The sequence below is a fragment of the Lobosporangium transversale genome (genome assembly GCF_002105155.1).
Source record: "Lobosporangium transversale strain NRRL 3116 chromosome Unknown BCR41scaffold_3, whole genome shotgun sequence".
Lineage (NCBI taxonomy): Eukaryota > Fungi > Mortierellomycota > Mortierellomycetes > Mortierellales > Mortierellaceae > Lobosporangium > Lobosporangium transversale.
The window spans coordinates 1,246,804-1,268,434 of record NW_019028981.1 but is presented as its reverse complement, the minus strand read 5'-3'; the positions used below and the strand labels follow the sequence as shown (position 1 = coordinate 1,268,434).

Genomic DNA, 21,631 nt, shown 5'->3' with positions numbered 1-21,631 from the left:
ATGTGGGTCGATCAAGTCATCATAGTCGCTTTTACCCTCGATGAGTCGAATGAGTTAAAGGCCATACCTTGCTTATTTTTTGAAGAGTTAGGTTAAGAGAAAGAAAAAAATTAAAGATTTTTTCAATGTTTATTTTTATTTTTATTTTTATTTTTTTCAAAATTTTTTTCATGACGTAGCCGATTTCAGGATACTGTAATTACTGACATTCAAAGGTAACCCAAATGGTTTATCCTTCCTTCGACAACAGCTTAGGCATCAAGTCAGGGGAAATGTTATTATTCTCTTACTTCAACAGCAGCGGAACACCAGCGTCCACATGTATTTACAACATTGCTTCTCTCAATCTCTTGTAAATTCGGTGGATTTCACTAGTGCACCAACACTTCTAGTGAGTCCTTGGTGTGTCGTGGCTCCGCAGGACAGACAAGCAGCTTTAGACGACTCTATCGAGTATGAACCAGGCAATTTTAAACCCACGAGGTGCTTAATTGCATGGTGTGAATGGCCTAAGTCAGCTCTGTTAATGCAGAAGGGAGCTGTGGACAGACCAACTACGTCAATGCTGGCTCGAAGGCGGTGTAATATCCTTGCTCACAATGATCTCTGGTAAGGGCTAAGATATAAATAAATAAATAAATAAATGCGCATTTTCTCTCTTTTTTTTTTGCCCACTGGCATTGCTCTCTTGCGACAATGACTTAGCTACGCATGTAATAGACTGATGACTTAGACTCGCTCACATCCAGAGTAGATATGGGCTCTCGGATCTTATTGAAGTGCTATGAATATAGCATAGCAATTTCACATTCCCGTATTTCCTGAAGCAATAACGGTTATTGATAGAAAAAGCTTGGCAAGACATAAAAATACAAATAAACACCGGAAACAATGTATTTTGGGTCACTATAAACAACTTAGAAAGTCCTAGCAGATGAGACTAAATGGACCAGGGTGGGCCAGAGAGTTGTTATATGACCGACCAACCGAATAGATTCAAAAGATATAGAGCTTATAAATATCATTGAACATTATTAGATGCCATAAAGGGAATTAAGGCAATGGGAATGGGAACAATAAATTTGAACAGCCATATTCATTTAAAAATTATTCGAATGAAGGCTATAAATCCTAATGCTAGAAGGCACCATTCCTTGTTTTTTTTTTTTCTTATTTTATTTTATTTTCAACTTCACTTGTTTACTTGCTATCTTTAGAGTGACATGCCCCATAATAGCACCTGTATCGTTTCTGAAAGCCCCGAGTCCTTCTTTGATTTTGGTGGTGCTGTTGTTTCTCTGCAAGGGGCTTGGAGCTAGATGATATGGCTGCTACTACTGGTGTTGCTGATGCTTCTAGTGCCTCTGATGCTGGTACTGAGGCGCCTTCTGCAGGGGTGTACAAGGTTGTGTAGGGGCGTATTAAGTGAGATGGATGAGAGTCTAGGATTGGAAGGGCTTGTACAGATGTATTACAACTTGAAAGTAAAAACAGAATGGCCCAAATAACAGCTGTCCGAGCCATCCACTTGGTTAATGATGTTCTTCTTGAAAAGGAAGAGGCTGATTGATTGATATTGACATTGATGACGCGAGAAGGTTGAATGAAACTTCCTTTGCAGAGAGACATTGTTATCTTAACGTTGCTTGCAATGAGAAAACAAGGATTAAAGGTTCCAGAGTTGTGGTATAGTGTTTTTATGACGAAAGAAAAAAAAAAAAAAAAAAAGGAAAGAAAGTAAGAAAGAAGAGGGGAAATGAAGGCGTCAATTAAATATCGCTCTGATGAATGGGGACCTGGATGCAGGATCAAAAAAAAAATAAAAAATGAGTGATGAAGGGGCTTAATTATTGTGCAACAACGGGTGTCTTTTTTTGCTCCCTCTTTCCCCTCCTTTCGAAGATCAAGAGAATCAAAAGACACTCATTTTTTTTTTTTTGTATTTATTTCCATCCTTACTACTGTACCAGGAGAGGAGACTCTCATCTTTTTTTTTTTTACATCTTCATTCATCCCTCATCCCTTTACGTTATTTCACTAGCAGGACGAAAAATATCCGAGCAGAAAAAAAAGAAAAAAAAAAGTCAGGAGGCACATTTATCATATTGTCAACATTGATTATCTTTATTAAGCCCACGAGCCTCAACTGTAATAAAGAATTAAAAAAATAGGAGTAATCTACACAATCTTCAAACTTTAGTTTTCCTTTATTGATGAGGAAAAAAAAAAAGATTGGATAAATGGACTAGTGGACTGATGGACTAATGGACTAATTGTTCCGTAGTTGATACTTAGGCCATGCTACAACATCCCAAAGAAGATAAAAGAAAACAAAGTGTTTACCGATCCCCTTTTTTTTTTACTCTCTGCAGCAAAATGTTTGATGGACATTCATGTATTAATAAATGATCGTAGTTTTGTACCTGATAATTTTAAGGTTGCATGGTTGTCTGATTTTGTTTCATGCTTAGATTTAGTTGCTAACAACTCAAATAGGAACGCTGTGCTTTTTTGATCCCTTTATATCCTTGGTTACACTAAGCGCACAAACAGTTTATGAAAAAGCTTACTTTGGAGCCAACATCAATGTGTTTTTTTTTTCTTTGTTACATTTTTTTTATTTGGATTATGAGTAATATTATATTTTTAAGAAAAATAAATAAATAAATGAAAAAAGACTGAGGCGGAACCGGCTGCCTTATTCTTTTTTTTTTTTTTTTTTTTTTTTAATGATTGCGGATATTGATCGTCGCAGGGATCTTTTTTTTTAAGATCCTTTCATTTAAAGGATGCGGTGATGGCGCTGATGACGGTGACCATGTCCTGCAACAAAGTATTGACGGCGAGGTCTCAAAGTTGGAGTGTTCACACCCTCAGCAGTGGGGTTCTCATAAGCAGTGACAGTGGGGTCAACCGCGTCCTTGACCTTGGAGCCAGCCTCATTAGCAGCATCCTTGATCGTCGTGACAGTCTCATCGACAGAGATGTCACGCTTCAAAACTTCAACGTCTACATCTGCAACATTGCCAACAGTCTCCTTGACTTTCTCAACAGCGCCATCAGCGGTGTTCTTTACTGTCTCGACAGCACCATTAGCAGTGTTCTTGACTTTCTCAACAGCGCCATCAGCGGTGTTCTTGACTTTCTCAACAGCACTACCAGCAGTGTTCTTGACCGTCTCCTTCACTCCGTCGACGGTTTCGCTATTGACCTGGACAGCGCGGCGCTTCAAAGCGCCAACTTTCACACCTGCAACATTGTCAACAGTTTCCTTGACTTTCTCAACAGCGCCATCAGCGGTGTTCTTTACTGTCTCGACAGCACCATTGGCAGTGTCCTTGACTTTCTCAACAGCGCCATCAGCGGTGTTCTTAACCTTCTCAACAGCACCGCCAGCAGTGTTATCGACTGTCTCCTTCACTCCATCAACGGTTTTGCTATTGACCTGGACAGCACGGCGCATCAAGGGTAGGTCAGTTAGAGAGACATCATCCACAGCGGATGGGACGGATGGGGCGGATGGGACGGATGGGACGGATGGGACGGATGGGACGGATGGGACGGATGGGAGGGACGCAGGAGGGACAACGGATGGGTTGATGGCAGATGGGACTGTGACAGGGAGAGGAGCACCCTGAGCGGACATCATAATGGAGGAAACCAAGAGGACTGCGCACGAGGCAGCGAGGATGATCTTGGAGGTGTTCTTGGACTGAGTCATGTTTGGATTAATTTGATAAAGGGAAGAGGGAGAGTATGTGAGTGTATGTGTATGTGGGATAGTAGGGTGGTATTTAGCGCGTTTGCTTGTTTTGTAGTGTGAGGGGACTTTGGAGTAGTTGAGTGAAGAACCAAATTCTAGGGTTCATGTAGGACCCTTTTATACCATTTTTTTTCTTTTAAACCCTCCACTCCATTAAGACGGCATTCTAGCCGATAGAAACGGTTGAAGCTCACAAAGGCACCTTGTAAAGACAATAAAGGGCTCACGTCAATAATATGTGTAACCTAAGCCCCCTGCAGGACTTTTTAGCGTCTTATTTTCCTATGGTGATGTATAGTAGACTCTCTATCTTTATTCCATATCCTATAGACATTGTGCTCAATTATTTTTGGAACGCTTGTAAGGTCCCTTTCGCCCTTCTATATCCCAGTCCTCTCCTCCAAAAAAAAAGAAAGAAAAAGAAAGAAAAAAAGTTTAAACGTGTTAAAGTCTACTGTGCACCAAATTTTTTATTATCCTCAATTAAGTATCTTTGGGGTGCATGTATACAGAATAAGATGAGATTCTTAGACCTGACTTAAAATATAAAAAAAGAATTGCCTCCCGTACGATAACATGCTCTGTATCTCTCGCTCTCACTCCTCTTTTTTTTTTTGTTTTATTTTTTTCCTCCTCTCGTATCGCATCGCATAAAAAAAAGGGGGGGAAAGACAAAGGGAAAAGGAGCTGTGAAGTGAATTACAAAGTACATTCTCACGACAGGTTTTATTAAAAAAAGAAAAAGAAGGGAGAATAAAGCATGCAGGTAAAAAGGAAGAGATGACATAAGCTCTAGTAATGCAAGATTACCATGGGAAAAAGAAGATAAAAAAACAACATCCTACCAAAAAGATGACATTTGAAGGGATAGCTACGTGAAAGGAACAAAAAAAAAAGTTGCTCGAAATTGACCGTTACAACCGTTACACTAAGGATTGTTACATTAGGATGTTACACTAGGAGAATTTTATTTGTTTATTTATTTTTTTTTTTAAGCTGATCCATCTTAAACACAACACACCACTTCAGTACATTTTTTTATTATATTTATATATAATATACACGTACTTAGGTAACAATGGTTACACGGTTATCTCGAATATTTGTGTACCGAAATGCCTACAAACAGTGTAATGTGAAGGAAGCGCTCTGATTTCTTTTTATTTTGCTCTCTAGGCTAGCGATCTTACAGGGATCTATGACAGTGTAAAACTGTACATGTACATGTACTATATTTACAAATTGAAAGAATTGATGCTTTGCTCTTTTTTTTTTTTTTTTTTTTTTAAAAAAAAAAAAAAGAAAAAAAAGGCATGTATATAAATATATATATACATCGCTCTTTGTTGCTTTTTAAAACAGACTGATTGCACTAGGCAAAAAGCAAAAAAACGGCCAAAGAAGAAACAGAACAAAAAACAAAGAGTAAACACATGCAGCTTATTGTATATAAATATATATAATGTAGGGATCTACAATATATATTTACATACACATGTACACTTTGGAAGACAACGCGATTTATGTTGATTAACACGACACCAATGCAAAAAAAAAAAAAAAAAAAGACAAGGGTTTAGAGTCAGAGTCTTTAATTGTGAACTGATATATATATATATATATATAGATATTATACATGTATTTATTTATTATTTGTGCACAGACTTGCACTTCGGGGTATTAAACGCAATGGACTGCAATGGAGTAAATCATTTTTCTTCAAAATAACTCCCATGATCAATGATCCTTCAATAGGTCGTATATTTGACATATAATACAGTTGCTTTTTAATAAATTTGTGGCATTAAGAAATGCCTTTTGGATGAAATAATGACATGTAAAAATAATAGTAAAAATAGGGGGGAGCGCAAGGAACGTTGACCTAATTATTGACGGCTAAGTTCGGCATCAACACCAGCTTCGACTCCGGCATCAACACCAGCTTCGACACCGGCATTGACATTAACATAGGAACCAACACCAGCATTGACTTTTACATGGGGGACACCATCAGCATCAACACCAGCATCGGAATCGACATCTACTTCGGTCTCTGCATTGACATTGGCGTCGGCATCCACATTGGTATCAACATTGGCATTGAAATCTGGAACAACGTTGCTATCGATACCAGTATCAACATTGACATTGGCGTCAGTATTAATACCAGCACCGGTGTTAGCATCCACATCGGCATCCACATTGGCATCCACATCGGCATCCACATCGGTATCCACACCGGCATTGACATCTGGAACAACGTTGCTATCGACACCAGCATTAACATTGACATTGGCATCGGTATCAATATCAGCGTCGATGTCAGCATCCACATCGGCATCAATACCAGCATCGACTCCGGCATTCACACCGGCATTGACATCTGGAACAACGTTGCTATCGACGCCAGCATTAACATTGACGGTGGCGTCGGTATCAATATCAGCGTCAATGCCAGCATCCACGTCGGCATCTACGTCGGTATCCACATCGGTGTCCATACTGGCATTGACATCTGGAACAACGTTGCTATCGACACCAGCATCAACATTGACATTGGCGTCGGTATCAATACCAGTGCCCGCATCGGCATCCACATCGGCATCCACATCGGCATTGACCTCTGGAGCAACGTTGCTATCGACACCAGCATTAACATTGACATTAGCGTCGGTACCAATATCAGCATCGATGTCAGCATCCACATCGGCATCAATACCAGCATCGACTCCGGCATTCACACCGGCATTCACACCGGCATTGACATCTGGAACAACGTTGCTATCGACACCAGCATTAACATTGACGGTGGCGTTGGTATCAATATCAGTGTCAATGTCAGCATCCACACCAGCATCAATACCAGCACCCACATCCACATCCACATCCACATCGGCATCCACATCGGTATCCACACTGACATTGACATCTGGAACAACGTTGCTATCGACACCAGCATCAACATTGACATTGGCGTCGGTATCAATACCAGTGCCCGCATCGGCATCCACATCGGCATCCACATCGGCATTGACCTCTGGAGCAACGTTGCTATCGACACCAGCATTAACATTGACATTGGCGTCGGCACCAATATCAGCATCGATGTCAGCATCCACACCGGCATCAACACCGGCATCAACATAGGCATCAAAATCAACATCGGCATCCACATCCACATCGGCACCCACATCAGTATTAGTATCCACATTCGCGCTAAGATCGGCACCAACGTCTGCATCAACATTGGCATCAATACTGGCGTCTACACCGGTATTTGCATCGATGTTTGCATCGACACCAGCATCAGTACTTTGACGTTTTAAGTGCCGAGTACCCTTTCTGGCAGGCTCATTGACAGCGCGATACTTCAATGATCGACTAGCGACATAACCGACAGGGTTTTTGTTAGCATTAATGTCTCCTAGCACAGGACCAACACGACGGCGCCATAAAGCGAATTCCGAGTTGGAGATGGTAGGGTCAGGGGTAGCAATTGAGAGATCTAAGATAGGAACAGGAGCAGCTTGGGTGGACATCATAATGGAGGAAACCAAGAGAACCGCACATGAGGCAGCGAGGATGATCTTGGAGGTATTCTTCTTTGATTGAGACATGATTAGATTTATAGGTATGTATATATAAAAGAAGTAGGGAGAAAGAAAATAGAGAGACAGAGAGGAAGAAGGAAAGAAGGGAGGATGGGATTATTGTATGTAGGGTATAGGTGTTTTAGGTAGTATAATTAATACAAAGTAAGCGAGTTTGCTTTCACGTAGTGAGAGGGGAGGACTTGATATTGAGTGAAGAACTAAATTCTGGGAACCCATGGAATCCTTTTATACTCTTCTGGTTTTTTTTTTTTTAAAAAAAAAAAAAAAAAAAAAAAAAAAAAAAAAGAGAGAGAGAGAGAAACGGTAAGACTCAGATCTACTGGTATCTGTACAACCTTCATTCTTTACCGAGTTTTTTAAACATTAGGACTTCTATGGTTCGTCGCAGAGATTCTATCTTTATCCTTTTGATCCTCATTGCACATGTGCTCTATTTTTTTTTATTTTTAAATAACAAAATAAAAGAAAGAAGAGGATTTATATATATATATTTTTATAACGTGAAAGGAATGACCGTGCACAATGGTAATAATAAAGTTAAAATTGAGGCTCCGGGGTGAGCGGGAAGCAGGAGTAAGTGCGATACCGGATGTGTATACACATCTTTACATTGCTTAAGACAGAAGTGGGAGAGGAGGAAGGGTGCAGGAACTCAATGAAACTTCAATGTGAAAAAAGAAAGCATAGGAAAGATGGGGCGACAGATGGAGAAATGTCATGAAAGAGAGCAAAAGACTGATACTAGCAATATGACATGACATGACAGACGATCATTTTTAATCTGTTACAACTATGTAAGTGTTTAGACTAAAGAGGAAAACTAAGGCATAAAAAGAAAGAAGGGGTGCATGTGCATGTATTTGTACACAATCTGAACTGCCTAAGGAATTCGCTCTTCAGCTCAACCGACATCTCTCCAGGTGCCTAACCAAAAAGTGGGGTATTTTTTCAATCAAGTATTCAAGAGCCCATACGGTAATATCTTTGAAGCGACTTTCTTAGTTTTATCGCTTTTTTTTTTTTTTTTTTTTTTTTTTTTTTCAAGGCAAGTAGAAGTCAGTTGACAAGACCAACCATGTTCATGTTTACCTGTGACTATGAATATTGTGCAAGCATCACTTTCCATTGCCTTTTTTATGAACCCACATGTCCTGTTCTATTTAACACACGTGTATGTACATAGTTTGTTCACTTTTGGCGCCACTCAAATAGCCGCTTGTCACCATTGGGCTTAGAAAGTTCTGGTGATTTTCACGGCGGCATGTCGATCAACGCTTTTTCTGGAAGACTGAACACTAAATAAATCCTCGTGAGAAAAAGAGAGTAAAAAAAAAAAAAAAGGAAAATTTGTACGACCATGGGCTAACGTGGACTAACGGAAGACGGATCAACCATATTTGGCCCTTCAATCTCAAAGTAAATGACGACTATCAAAATACACAACACAACTACTCTTCAAATAGGGACCCTCATTATTGTAGTACACATGATGCTTGTTTTTTTTTTTTTTTTCTTTATCTATTTTATTCTTATTCCTGTATTACTTTGTAGTAAAACAAGATGTAGAAAAGGATGCTATGTGACAATAAGGAGATGACTGTTTGATATATGTGCATGAAAGGTTGTTTTATGTGTGAAATGCTTTGTTGTTTTTTTTGTATCTTTTGCTTCTTGTTTAAGCAGAGGAAGCAAAGAACTCCTTGGATCCACTGACATCAGGCTTGATGGTGGACTGACCCTTTTGCCAGCCGATGGGGCAGACCTCACCGTGCTAAATTTGTCACAAAAAAAAAGCAAAAAACGGCATTAGATGAATGAGCCTCAAAAACATCAGAGATAAGGCTTGTAATTTTTTTTTTATGGGCTGGTGGTGTTCCAACTTTGACTACGCCCAAGCCTCTTTTTCATGCATGTAAACAAAACTAACCTCATCAGTGAACTGGAAGGCCTCAACAAGACGGATGGTCTCATCGACGTTACGGCCAACAGGGAGATCGTTGATGGTGATCTGGCGAACAACCTGCTTGGGGTCGATGATGAAGAGACCACGGTAGGCGACACCTAAAAAAAAAAGATCAAGTTAGATAAGATATCTTTAGTATACAACGTTCACTCCCTGCACCCTTTTATTGTCTAACTGCGCAGTTCAGGGAAATCCTTTCATCTAGACATAAACTTACCCTCATCCTCCTTGAGGACACCGTAGTCAGTGGCGATCTTCTTGGTAAAGTCAGAGATGATAGGGATCTTCATCTCACCAAGACCACCCTGCTTGCGGGGGGTGTTGACCCAGGCCAAGTGAGAGAACTCAGAGTCGCAGGAGCAGGCCAAGACAGCAGTCTTGAGAGCGTTGAAGCGCTCAACAGCCTCAGAGAAAGCAACGATCTCAGTGGGGCAGACGAAACTATTGTATCAAATATTATGTGTTGAATAATAGTTAATAAAGGAGGCTCTTTTCTCTTGGAAAAATGATCGCATGGCATAGACATTGCGCAGTGATTTTTTTTTTTTTTTTTTTTTTTTTTTTGTCTGTGTGTTTTGTGTGAGTGTTGATCAATCAGCACGTGAAAGAAAGTAGTCGAAAGGGAAAGAAAAGGAACAACAACTTACGTGAAATCAAGAGGGTAGAAGAAAAGGACAACGTATTGACCCTTGTAGTCATCGAGGGAAACCTCCTTGAAGGCTCCATCAACAACAGCAGTGGCCTTGAAACCAGGGGCAATCTTTCCAACAGAAGCAACCATGGTGAATAAAAATGTGTTGTGTGTGTGTTTGAGATAAGAGGATGTGAGGAGTGAAGAATGTAAAGAGAAGAAGAGAAAGTGAAAATGAAGTGAATCAAGAATGCCTTTTTATACTTGCACAAGGAAAAACCCAGCAAGGATGTCCACGGGAGGGGTGTATCTGAATCTAAAGAACGAAGGGGTGGAGCTTGAAATATTTATGAGATGGTCTATTTAACATGAGCTGCTGGGACTCTTCCTATTGCCTATTACCAAAAGGGAAGTGGTCCCAAGAACCAAAAAGAACAAAACAAAAAAAACAAAAACCAGTGTGACGTCAATGATTTGGTCTAGCTTCCTGATTGGCCAGCAATCTACTTCTGGCTGACTGATTCAATTGAAGGTGTTTAGTTTTCCCTATTCCCCCCGATAACGCTTGACGCTAGTCTGGTCAAATTAGTTCCTAGGACCGATCAACAATTGACATCCCGCTATGAGTATGGTACACTGATGGGGCCTCGTAACCAGTTTAGCCAGGCAAATGAAGATGAAAACAAGTTGTCTAATAGTCAAAAGATATTTTTATTAAGGAATATTGCGTTTATGACAAAACAATCCTCGTTTATAAATAATATTACTAAATGTGCACAGTGCACTTTTCCATTGCGGGCAAACAGAAATTAAAAAAAGGCACAGCCATTACGTTCATTACACTATGACACTCTTCTCAGACAGTAAGCACAGTTGTCATTCAAAGTCAACTAAATTAATATTCAAAAGAGTCGCATTCTCCCAAAGTTAGCATCTGCACAGATATCGATTTTAAACAAGTATCCTTTTAAACGATATCTTTTCCTGATGATCATCCACCAATCCATCGATTGATAGTTGAATTACTCACAATACACATCCCATACATATAACATGTACCCACTTTATTCAAACTGATTAGTTCATGTTCGATATAGATATTATATATATTGGCATGACAGATCGTTTTTTTTTTTTTTTTTTTTTTTTTTTTTTTTTGGTGTGCGCGAATGTAGAAAACCATTATTCTGTTGTGTAACTTCTTCAGAAGAGGGGCACCATTCGTTCTTTCAAATCATTTGTCCTTTTAATTCTTTGCTCCTTGTCCTCTTTCAAATATATTATACTGCACATGTACTTACACCCTTCTGCGGGACAGATTATGTTGTTGATCTATCAAAATCTTAGCTGTTTAGTTCATGTCAATCTCAATTGTTTTCTTTTCCTATTTCAACTCTAATTTCCTCTCCCTCAATCACAACTGCCCAGTTTGTGTTTGTTCCTGAATCATCTCTTTCTCTCGCTCACGTTCTCCCACACCTTTTTTTTTTTCTTCTTCCACACTTTTTCATTCTTCATTCCTCATCCTTCATTCTTCATTTCTTTCTGAATCTCATTCCCCTTTTTCCTCTGCATATATAGTCGAAACCAATACAGCTTCAAGTCGACTGAATCTTTAATCACTGACTGTCAAGCAAAATTCAATAACTACGAATCACCGAAAAAAAATAAAAATAAAAATAAAAATAAAAAAATGCCCTCCGACATAAGAGTAACCATTGTAGGCGGTGGCATTGGCGGGCTTGCATTGGCCAACATGTTTGAAAAGGCCAACATCAGTTACATTATCCTCGAAAAAGCCACACAGATCAAAGCCCTAGGATCATCCCTTGGTTTGGATGCCACCACCTTACCAGTCATGGAACAGCTCGGTCTCCTCGAAGATTTCTACCGCGCTTCGAACCCTGTACGTCATTTCAACTTTTACAACGAGCACTTGAAACCCATCGGAAAAGTTGACTTTTCAGATCTGGAAGAAATGTACAGTCTACAAAAAAAAAAAAAAAAAAAAAGACGTTGTTCCGAGCACCATAATTAGCGGCGTCCGAGAATGAACCTTTATTGACTATAAAAATTTTTTTTTTAACTGTGGGGGAACAATAATGTGTTGTCATTAGTGGCGGATACCCTGCCATCATCTTAGATCGACCTTCGTTTTACAACATCTTGCTTAAAAATTTGCCCAAGGACAAGATCCTCTATAATAAGCGAGTTCTTTCTATTGTCCAAGACACTGAAGGTGTCACTGTCAAGTGTGCAGACGGAAGGTAGGGAGATTGGAGTATGAAAGAAATGATGTTCAATGAAAATTTTTTTTTTTTTACTTTCATTTGGCGCATTGTCAGTGCATCATACATGGGCTCTCAACGGACGGTACATCTATTTTATCAGTATTCCATCATGGGCATCATTACTTCTTGGGCAGGCCCATTGCCTCGAACCACTTTTTGCTCTCAATCAATTGTCAATTGTCCGTTCATCTTCCGTCAACCCCACTGGCCAGCGCCGCCACCATATCCACCCACCTTAATTACATGTCCCAATTGCTCCCCGCTCCTTCATTCCTTCAGCTTTTCAATTGAACTATGCTTTTGAATTGATAGTCCATTTCTTTCCCTCTCCTCATTCTTGCTTCAACAACCTTTCTTCGTCCTTATTCTTACGCACACAGAAAGAAAAAGGAAAAAGAAAAAAGAAATTAGCATCTGAAATTAATATGTGAATATATTTCTCGGATTTAACCTTGTTCAATGCACAAATCATAGACATGTTACCGATAAACTAACTTTTTTTTTTTTTTTTTTTTTTCTTTTTGTTCTTACCTTTCCAGCGCATATTTAAGCGATATTATCATTGGTGCTGATGGAGCATATTCAGCCATACGACAAAACATGTACAAGAGTTTGAAGCAGAAGGGTAAACTCTCAAAGTCAGATGACAAACCTCTTGGTTATAATCAGCATTGCCTTGGTAAGTGTTTACATGCTTCTTCCCTGTCTTTATGATTCCTTTTTATTTTATTTGAGCCCTTTTTTTTTTACATTATGCTGACAATTTTTTTTTTTTTTTAATACATATTACATACACATGTACAGTCGGAGTGACCGAGCCTGTCGATCCAGAACGATACCCTATTCTTAAAAGAGATTTTGCAGATTTTGAGATTGTTATACCCAAGCATGATCCTTTCTATGTAAGCTTTTTTTTTTTTTTGATAGCGTGTATATTACAATATAAAGAGTATGTCGCTTTTTGCCTTTTTTCCGAATTGCTTGCCATTTTGTTTGTTGTTTTGTTTACATGACGCGGAAGAGAGGTCCAGGGACCAGCGACAAACAACAAACAAATAAATAACAAATAGGCAAAGCAATTTGGATCATTTTTGTTATTGTTGATGAATGCTCAAGTTTAAGCTCAAATTAATTTTTTGCTTTTAAAAAAAAAAAAATCTAGGCCATTTATATGCCTCTACCAGGCAATAGAATTTCATGGGCTGTGATCCAGAACGTCCCTCGGGGGGATGCACAAAAGGGTGAAGGGTTCCGATTTTCGGAATGGGGACCAGAAGCCACGATGGAGATGGCTAATTATGTACGGCATCAACCTAACCCTTTTAATGGAACGCTAGGGGATATCATTGATAAATCGCCCATGATTTCCAAGATTATGTTGGAAGAAAAGTTCTTTAAGGCTTGGTATGAGGATCGCGTCGTCCTCTTGGGTGATGGTAAAACTTTTTTTTTTTTTTTTTTTTTTTTTGCTATTGTAGCTGTTTTCTCCTCCTGCGTCCCTAGTTTCGTTTCATTTGTTTGTGTGAAATGCATGCTGGACATACAAATGAGGCTGATTAATTTTTTTTTATTTTTTTTATTTTTTTTTATAAATATTATTTGCTCTGCTTTTCTTTTTTGCTTCGCCTTTTGGATTTTTGGTACATTTGGAAAAAGCTTGCCACAAAGTTGTACCAAGTGCAGGCTTGGGTGCCAACCTGGCTATTCTTGAAGGTGTTCATTTATGTAATCTGTTGGTGGACATACCTGTGGTCAATCAAAGGAATATTACCAAGGTCTTTCAAACCTATTATAAACAACGTGCGCATATTGCAAAAGCTGGTCTCACAAAGTCAAGGCAGTTCGGCAAGGTGATGGGTGATCGAGTAAGTCTTTTTTTTTTTTTTTTTTTTTTTTTTTTAATGTTGGTTCATTCCGCTTTGATGCATACGTTGTATTATAAAATGGGTTACCGATCTCTCTTTTCTTTTCTTTTCTTTTTTTCATTTTTTTCTTTCATTTCTTTTTCTATAGGGTCCTGTATCTCGGCTTATTCGAAAGATCTTTTTAGCACACATGCCAGAAAAGCTAGCCAGGGCATCCAATGTTCAACGATTACACTATCGTCCTCAACTACATTTCCTTCCTCAAGTACCGGATCGTGGATCCGTAAAAGGTCATCCACAAGAGCCAAGGATCACTTTCTAAGGAAGAAGAAAAAAGAAAAAGAAAAAAAAAACATTCACTTTTAGATATCCTCATACCCATCATTTATTCCCATTTAAAATAATAAATAAATAAATAGAGCATACAAGCATACCAACATACATATATCAATCCACAGGACTGTTTGCAATGCTCTGTACAAAGTGAGCCGTCGTTATACCATGTCATTTAGAAGCAAGGCAGGCCCTTTAATAGTACTTCTCAAAGCCAAAGCCGTTGTCATCATCGTGTGGAATGAACAACCAAACATTTATGCCAATCTGCATTTCTCAAAGACAATGCGGCATCACATATATCCCCTTGACCGCTTGGGGGTATTTGAAGATATCAAAGAGTAGATTTAGGATTTTAAGGCTTACATAAAACTTAAACAAAACTCCCTTTGTAGAGTCCTTTACAGTCTTGGCCTTACCAGCCATCATCTTGTTTGCAGCCGTCATTCAGTGTCTTTATTTCTACAATATTGTTCAATCTGTGGTTGCGAGGATGGCTAAAGTTGTGATCCATATTATTGATATCTCTGGTATGGAATGTGTTACTGCCTGTGCTATACCCTTTGTGGGCATGTGTGAAGCATCCATGTTGATGGGACCTTTTGTTTCCGGGATATCAAAATCAGAACTTCATCAAGTCTTGACTTCTGGCTTTGCAACGATTTCGGGATCGGGGCCTTTGGGGTTGTTGGCCTTTGGAGCTGACGTGACTGCATTGTTGACCTGCCGCATGATGGCTGTTCCCTGCGCGATTGTCATCTCCAAGATGCGTTTCCCAGAGAAATAAATACCCTTGAGAAAGGGTACGACTGTGGCACCAGTGCACGAGGGTCGGGAATCCAATGCAATCCATGCGATTTCGAACAGAGCCATCTTTGGGATGAAACTGTATTGTCATCGTTGCAGTCCCCTTGGCTGTGATCTCATTGTTGGGACTCGTTAATGGGCTTATGGGTTGGATCTTTTTTTTTTTTTTTTTTATGCTCTGGAGATGTCAATCCAAAGGCTTACATCATGGGTTGTTTTATCCGTTAGCGTGGTTGATTGGGATTCCAACACAGGAACTTGCTGCCTTCTGCAGAGACTATGAGGATCAAGTTTGTATTTAACGAGTTTGCAGCGTTTGGATCGTTCGTCAGGATTCAGGATTCTTTACAGCTGAGGACAAGGTTGATATTGGTGCCTGGTCAAGCGGATGCGATCGCTAGATTGTCGTTCTCGGCTTGTTTTTGTGGAGCTGTTTCGACGTTGATCTCTGCATGCATCGCAGGCATTGTATTGCAACCACTTTTATTCCCATCAATTTGCTTTTCTGCTATTTTTACTATAGTATATGAATATAAAATTATGCCAATAAAATAAAATATAAAATCTCTCATCCCTTGTTTGCAATGTTTAATTGAGCCTCCTGGTATCTTTTTGTTTACAAGCCCCCGGCGTCAATGCGCGAGGAATGCTGTCCAAATACGGCCCTTTTGTTTTATTTTATTACATATATATTTTTAAAAGGGGAAACTAAAGTGCAGCTGGACAAAAAAAATAAAATAAATAATGAATAAATATAGAAATGTTAAATATGTATACCTGCATGAACAAAAACAGGTGTTTCTTCTGTTTGTGAAACGTCTTGATGGTCCGTCCGGTCCCTCTTCTTATTATATATGATTATGATTATGACTATGACTATAGTTTTGAATATGATAATTAGGTTGTACTTTCTTGCTTCCTTTTCCTTTTCCTTTTTCTTTTCCTTTTTCTTTTTCTTTCTCTTTTTCTTTTTTCTCTTTTCTCTTTTCTCTCTGCCATCTGCCATTTCCATGAACTACTGTTATATATCAATATCAACATTGGAAAAAATAAAAGGAAAAGAAAAAAAAAAAAAAAAAAAAAAAAAAGTAAAAGTAAGAAAGCCGCTTGTTATATATTCCCATTCCTTAGCTTTGAGGTATCTATAAAAAGGCTGCGAAGACTCGGAGGATATATCTGGAATCATGAGAGACATGAACGCGGTGGCAGGCAATCCATCTTGTCTCACCTCGACTACATGTTCATCTACATGTACAACAGCAACAACAACAACAATAACAGCTCTCATTAGAGCCCATCATCATTATCATCCTATTGTTGTTCCAGTTGCTGCTGATGGCGCTCCTGATGGCGCTACTGCCGCTATGATTAAAAATTCGACTATGTTCACGAGCAACAATCCTACCAATAATTCGACCACTATTCCTACTAGTCCTACTATTCCTACTCTTACTACATGCACTACCACCATTGCCATTGAGTCTTCTAACGCGCAGCCAGCTGATGCTTTGACATCCGATAAATGGTCCATTGTTGAACCAGGTACAAATAAGGAAAATATATATACGTGTAGCTCCTTTGCCAATAATTATCCATGACTGCATGAAATGTTTTTTTTTTTTTTTTTTTTTTTCCTATTGACGATCTGTTTACTATCCTTTCACAGGACATTATTTTTTCCGACTTGTCAGACTTGGGAATCTTAATTATGCATTCCATCTGCCATCTGTTCATGTCTGCTGCTTTTTTCTTTCTTTTTTTTTTTTTTTTTTTTTTTTTTTGCTGTGTTTGTATGAACTTTTCTTTTTGACATCTCAAGTTATTGGAAGGGTGGGTGGGGAATAATGGGTAGTATAAAGATTTACAATCTGTTTTCTATAAAAAAAAAAAAAAAAAAAAAAAACATTTTCCTTTTGCAAAAACCTTGTCGAGAGTAATTATTTATTTTACATGTTTATGTATTTTATTGTTGTATTAATTATCATCAGTTGAAATGTCATGGACATGTCATCGCGTGAGGGTCTTTCCTCTTTTGGTCCCACACAGAAATTTTTTTTTTCCGTTCGCGTTTGATTTGAGAAAAACTTTGTGGGCTTGATTTATCAGCACAGAGTACACATGATATCAATATGAATATGAATATGACTATAACACATCCACAGTTCATACAAAGACAACAGAACTTGGACAGACCCTCATACACCTGGTATTTTAAATGAATGTAAAAAAATATCCAAAAAAAAAAGAGAGAAAAAGAGATAGTCAAAGAAAGAGAGAGAAAGAGAGGCATTTTTTTTATTCTCGGGTTTTTTATGTTTAGAAGGATGATAAGGCCATGACGCGCTAGCGATAAATGACTGGGATAGTCTACATCACAACCACAATAACATCCTCACGATAGATCGCCATTAATATACCCTACTCATCATCTAGAACCGTTACGACGACACGCGACCCATTCTTTAAGCAATAACTAATGCACTAAAGCAAATGTGTGCCTCTATTTCTTCCTTCAATTTGTTTAATCTTTTTATTCTCATTCTGCATTCTGCATTTCATTGACGTGACAATGTCAATTGTAAATGAGTTCACTTTGAGTAGAACCGCGGTGGCAAGCAAAACATCTATCAGATTTTTATTGACAATGAGACTTTTTTTTTTTTTTTTTTTTTTTTTTTTCTCATATTCATTTTCATTCCCCCTTCCAAATCTGCTTAGACCCGGCTATTCCTCGCGCCGATCCAGATCCTGCTGTACAAGTCATAGCCACGGTTGCACCATCCTCATTATCTCCCTCATCAACATCTAGTGTCGACAACAATTATAGTAATGGTAACTGATAGCTTTCTCCTTATCCTCCACTTCCCTCTTCTTTCCTCTCTCTCTCTTTACTCCCCTCTTTGTTACCATCCTAATTTTTAACGCTACAATTTCAATTACAATTGATACTGACACTGACATTGACACTGACACTGACACTGAAGGTACCCCTTGAATTTTTGAACTTTCACCTCCCTCTCTTCGGGACATCAGAAAGTGCAGTCTCTATCCATTTTAACATCTGCTGTAACGTTCCCCTACCCTTCTCCTTGAACTTCCTCATCATTCATTATCAGTCAGTGTTATTTGTCCCAGCATCTACCTAGACCAACGGATGAATTGACTTCAAAATAACCTTCCAAACAGCTGTTTATTCTTTCTCGAGACTTTGATAATCCTTTGCCTACACAATTGCCAATACAACGTTTCAACGATTCTCTAACACGAATGTAAAAAATTTGTCCCTCCTCAAATAGAAAAAGGAGACTTTACAAGAAAGAGACCAACTATTCCGTTAACTCCCTCCTCTTCCTCCTCCTCTGTAATATCGATATCAACATCATTAGCATCAACAAGTAGTAAAGTTACTCCCGACTGTATTATCACGGAAGATCTTGAGCATATACAGCAATCGGAGCAACATCTATTTTCAAAACGACTCTTTTGCTTTCCTCTCTCCACCAGATCTACTTCCAGTTGTCGTGTCTATCGCCGTGCTAGTCAAAAGAGCGAGAGCAGATCTAATTGCAACAACAACCGCAGCAACCGCAGCAGTAGCAAAGAACAAAAGTCCAAAACCACGCCCTCAGGCTCTAAAGCCTCCTCCTTCATCAGAATGATCAATTTATCTAGAAACAAAAGTTTACCGGTCTCGACTAACAGTGACAATGGCGCCAGCCCGAGGAATGAAAACCAACGTGGCCGTCGTCATCAAAGGTTCTACAGTAATACCTTCTCCTTCCCCGTGACCCTTCATCTGAACAGGACATTGAGTGGCAAAAGCGACCGTGGCAACATCAATTCATCAACCCTTGATAATAACGATACCAGTGCTGAATCTCATTCCTCATCCATATCCTCAGCAGCTGCCACAGCCCCATGGACATCGATTGCACCCCTGAGCGCTGTCATCTCTGCGATCCACCGAGGTGATTTCTTGGTCCTCTCTGACTCAAGGCTGGATGCCTTGATCCGGGCCTTGACGGGCAAGAACTCGACTGTGTTAGAGACCATTAATATCAAAGGAACTACGATTTCAGGATCAGATGCCCGATTGTTGGCTCGCTTGGTCAAATCCTCAGATGCGGCCAATATCAAAAACTTAAAGCTGGACCAAAACTTGATCAGCCAAGATGGATTCAAATACTTGTGTGAGAGTTTCAAATACAACAAGACAATCACCACGCTGAGTTTCTCTCGTGCAGGGATGAACGACAAGATTATAAAGTACATTGCAAAGGCCGTTAGCAAGAGCGGAACTATTAAAGAGTTGGATCTGTCCAACAATCGACTGACAGCTCAAGGGATCGAGGTGCTTTGTGAGGCTTTAATCTACAATCGATCATTGACTAGACTTTGTCTACAATCCAACAATATCAAGAAAGCGGGTGCACCACATTTGGCAAATCTACTGACCAAAAATCGAGTTTTACGCCATTTGAACGTTGGGTCGAATGGAATTGGAAGTGAAGGATGTACTCTGATTGCAAACGCAGTGCGGTTTAATAGAGCATTGACATCTTTGAGTCTGGACATGAATGAGATGGGAAGTCAAGGAGCCACAGCTCTGGCGACCGCATTGGCTTCGAACAGGAACCTGATGTATCTGTATATCCCACACAACAACATCGGTGACAGAGGCTTGGCCATGATCTGTGAGAGCCTGAAACGGAATCAGGTTCTCATAGGCTTGGACCTGGAGTTGAATCATATTGGTCATGGACAGAGTATTGAAGGAATGAAGGCTTTAGCTGAGGCGCTCAAGGTCAACAAGGCGCTTCGGGAGATCAATTTGTCATTCAACTCGTTCCCTACACCAGCGATCGAGGCATTGATGGAGGGACTGGCTGCCAACTCGACTTTAGAGAGCATACTCTTCACGAATTGCTCTATTCCTACAGGCGGAGCCTTGGCGATTGCTAAAATCTTGCCCACCGCGAAAGGATTACAAAACCTGGGTTTAACAGCCAATACCGAGATATCGGTGGAGGGCTATTGGGCTTTAGCCAACAGTTTGAATCAAAATCGATCGATGAAAGGGCTTCAACTAGATTTCAATTCAGAAGGTCGTCATGCGTTGTATAATATTATTCAGCATTCACTAACCAGGAATTTCATCTGGCAGAGAGCGATCTATTCAGCAGCATGTCGGATCTTGGTGTTTTCGAGGATTGTGCTTTTGGGAAGACCTGTGAATCAACGGAATCTGTTATCATTGTCACACCAGCTTCAGAAACGCAACAATAATAAGAATGGTGGTAATGGTAGTGGAAGTAGGCCATGGAATTTGCTTTGGAAGGTTGGCCAACTGGGGATAGCACCGTCTTCTGCTCCTTCGACCTCCACACATACATCAGAAGCGCAATCCAATAGTACAGATGGCGAGGAGGTTGTGGACAGTGGCAATGTTATGGATGATTATGGCGGGATGATTCAAAACCTTACACAAGATAATTTAGCTTTTCGACAGGCTTCTAATTCAAGTAGCAGCAGTGGGGCAGCATCTTATTCTCAAAGGCCGGCTGGAACCCATTTGGGGGTCACGCAGCAACGGCAAGGGCAGGAACAACAGGAGCAGTCCATTATGCCTAGTCCGTCCTCACTTCGACCTCCATTTCCTTCATCTCCATCAACGACTGCGGCATCGGCAAGGATGATGTTTTCCAACTACGACTATAATGTGCATAAAATGATGGCGAACTTGTGCCATATGCCGTATGAGGTGCTAGAAACCATTTGCGTATTTCTGGATCCGGGTTGTAACATGAGTGTGGAACAGATTCGAACAACATTGCAGACTGGAGGAGATCGATCGACCTTGAGAGCTTATTACACTCGACCCAAGATGATGGAGAAAATCTTTCAAAGTCGATATATCCCGACGATAGGAATGCGATATAGTATTAAGAATAACGATGAGCGACTTTGATAAAGATGTTTTTTTCTTTATTGCTTCTCCACAAAAAAAAAAAAAAAAAAAAAAGAATTTGCTCATCATCCATTGATATATTCATGTGAACTAACTTCTCTTGATCTTGTGTATAAAAATGCAAAATGCTATGTCTCAGCAGATAAATAAACAGGTTTGACCTGTGTTTCTACTTCTCAACCACACGACACGATATAAAACATGGGTGTTGTGTGCGGCGTTGCCATAAATCTCTCTTTTTTTTTTTTTTTTACCCCGCATTTTTTCTGTACCCATTTTAAGTAAACAAACAAACATGCACCTTTGGATGGTCAAAACGTGTTTAGAAGAGTAGAAAAAAGGAAAAAATGGATTTGTTGTTGTTCATGTGTTCCTTTCTGTTCATCTGTTTACGAA

The 21,631-nt window shown here is 39.5% G+C and overlaps 6 protein-coding genes across 6 annotated transcripts; 2 read left to right on the top strand and 4 right to left on the bottom strand.

The window, feature by feature from the left end:
- Positions 1-1,190: 1,190 nt before the first annotated feature.
- Positions 1,191-1,717, bottom strand: BCR41DRAFT_346239 (hypothetical protein). The gene has a single exon (XM_022022844.1). It carries the CDS (start codon positions 1,627-1,629, stop codon positions 1,201-1,203), a length of 429 nt encoding a protein of 142 aa, XP_021885620.1. The 5' UTR covers positions 1,630-1,717; the 3' UTR covers positions 1,191-1,200.
- A 1,065-nt stretch (positions 1,718-2,782) lies between these two features.
- BCR41DRAFT_299762 (hypothetical protein) lies at positions 2,783-3,463 on the bottom strand (the record flags this gene model as incomplete). The annotated part of the gene is made up of 2 exons (XM_022020535.1): positions 2,783-3,169; positions 3,266-3,463. The coding sequence occupies 2 exons, from the start codon at positions 3,461-3,463 to the stop codon at positions 2,783-2,785; spliced, it is 585 nt and encodes a 194-aa protein (XP_021885619.1).
- Positions 3,464-5,545: 2,082 nt separating this feature from the next.
- On the bottom strand, positions 5,546-7,556 carry BCR41DRAFT_346237 (hypothetical protein). The gene has a single exon (XM_022022843.1). The coding sequence runs from the start codon at positions 7,378-7,380 to the stop codon at positions 5,650-5,652; it is 1,731 nt and encodes a 576-aa protein (XP_021885618.1). The 5' UTR covers positions 7,381-7,556; the 3' UTR covers positions 5,546-5,649.
- Positions 7,557-9,022: 1,466 nt separating this feature from the next.
- Positions 9,023-10,371, bottom strand: BCR41DRAFT_331644 (thioredoxin-like protein). Its single transcript, XM_022021808.1, has 4 exons — positions 9,988-10,371; positions 9,558-9,781; positions 9,305-9,438; positions 9,023-9,148 (listed from the first exon to the last, which is right to left on the bottom strand). The coding sequence occupies exons 1-4, from the start codon at positions 10,119-10,121 to the stop codon at positions 9,053-9,055; spliced, it is 588 nt and encodes a 195-aa protein (XP_021885617.1). The 5' UTR covers positions 10,122-10,371; the 3' UTR covers positions 9,023-9,052.
- A 1,080-nt stretch (positions 10,372-11,451) lies between these two features.
- Positions 11,452-14,511, top strand: BCR41DRAFT_346232 (hypothetical protein). Its single transcript, XM_022022842.1, has 7 exons — positions 11,452-11,951; positions 12,089-12,238; positions 12,802-12,941; positions 13,067-13,164; positions 13,425-13,698; positions 13,919-14,127; positions 14,276-14,511. The coding sequence occupies exons 1-7, from the start codon at positions 11,665-11,667 to the stop codon at positions 14,447-14,449; spliced, it is 1,332 nt and encodes a 443-aa protein (XP_021885616.1). The 5' UTR covers positions 11,452-11,664; the 3' UTR covers positions 14,450-14,511.
- A 1,940-nt stretch (positions 14,512-16,451) lies between these two features.
- Positions 16,452-21,240, top strand: BCR41DRAFT_418894 (hypothetical protein; the record flags this gene model as incomplete). Its single annotated transcript, XM_022029685.1, has 3 exons — positions 16,452-16,809; positions 17,986-18,099; positions 18,654-21,240. 3 exons carry the CDS (start codon positions 16,452-16,454, stop codon positions 21,233-21,235), a joined length of 3,054 nt encoding a protein of 1,017 aa, XP_021885615.1. The 3' UTR covers positions 21,236-21,240.
- Between the last annotated feature and the right edge of the window lie 391 nt (positions 21,241-21,631).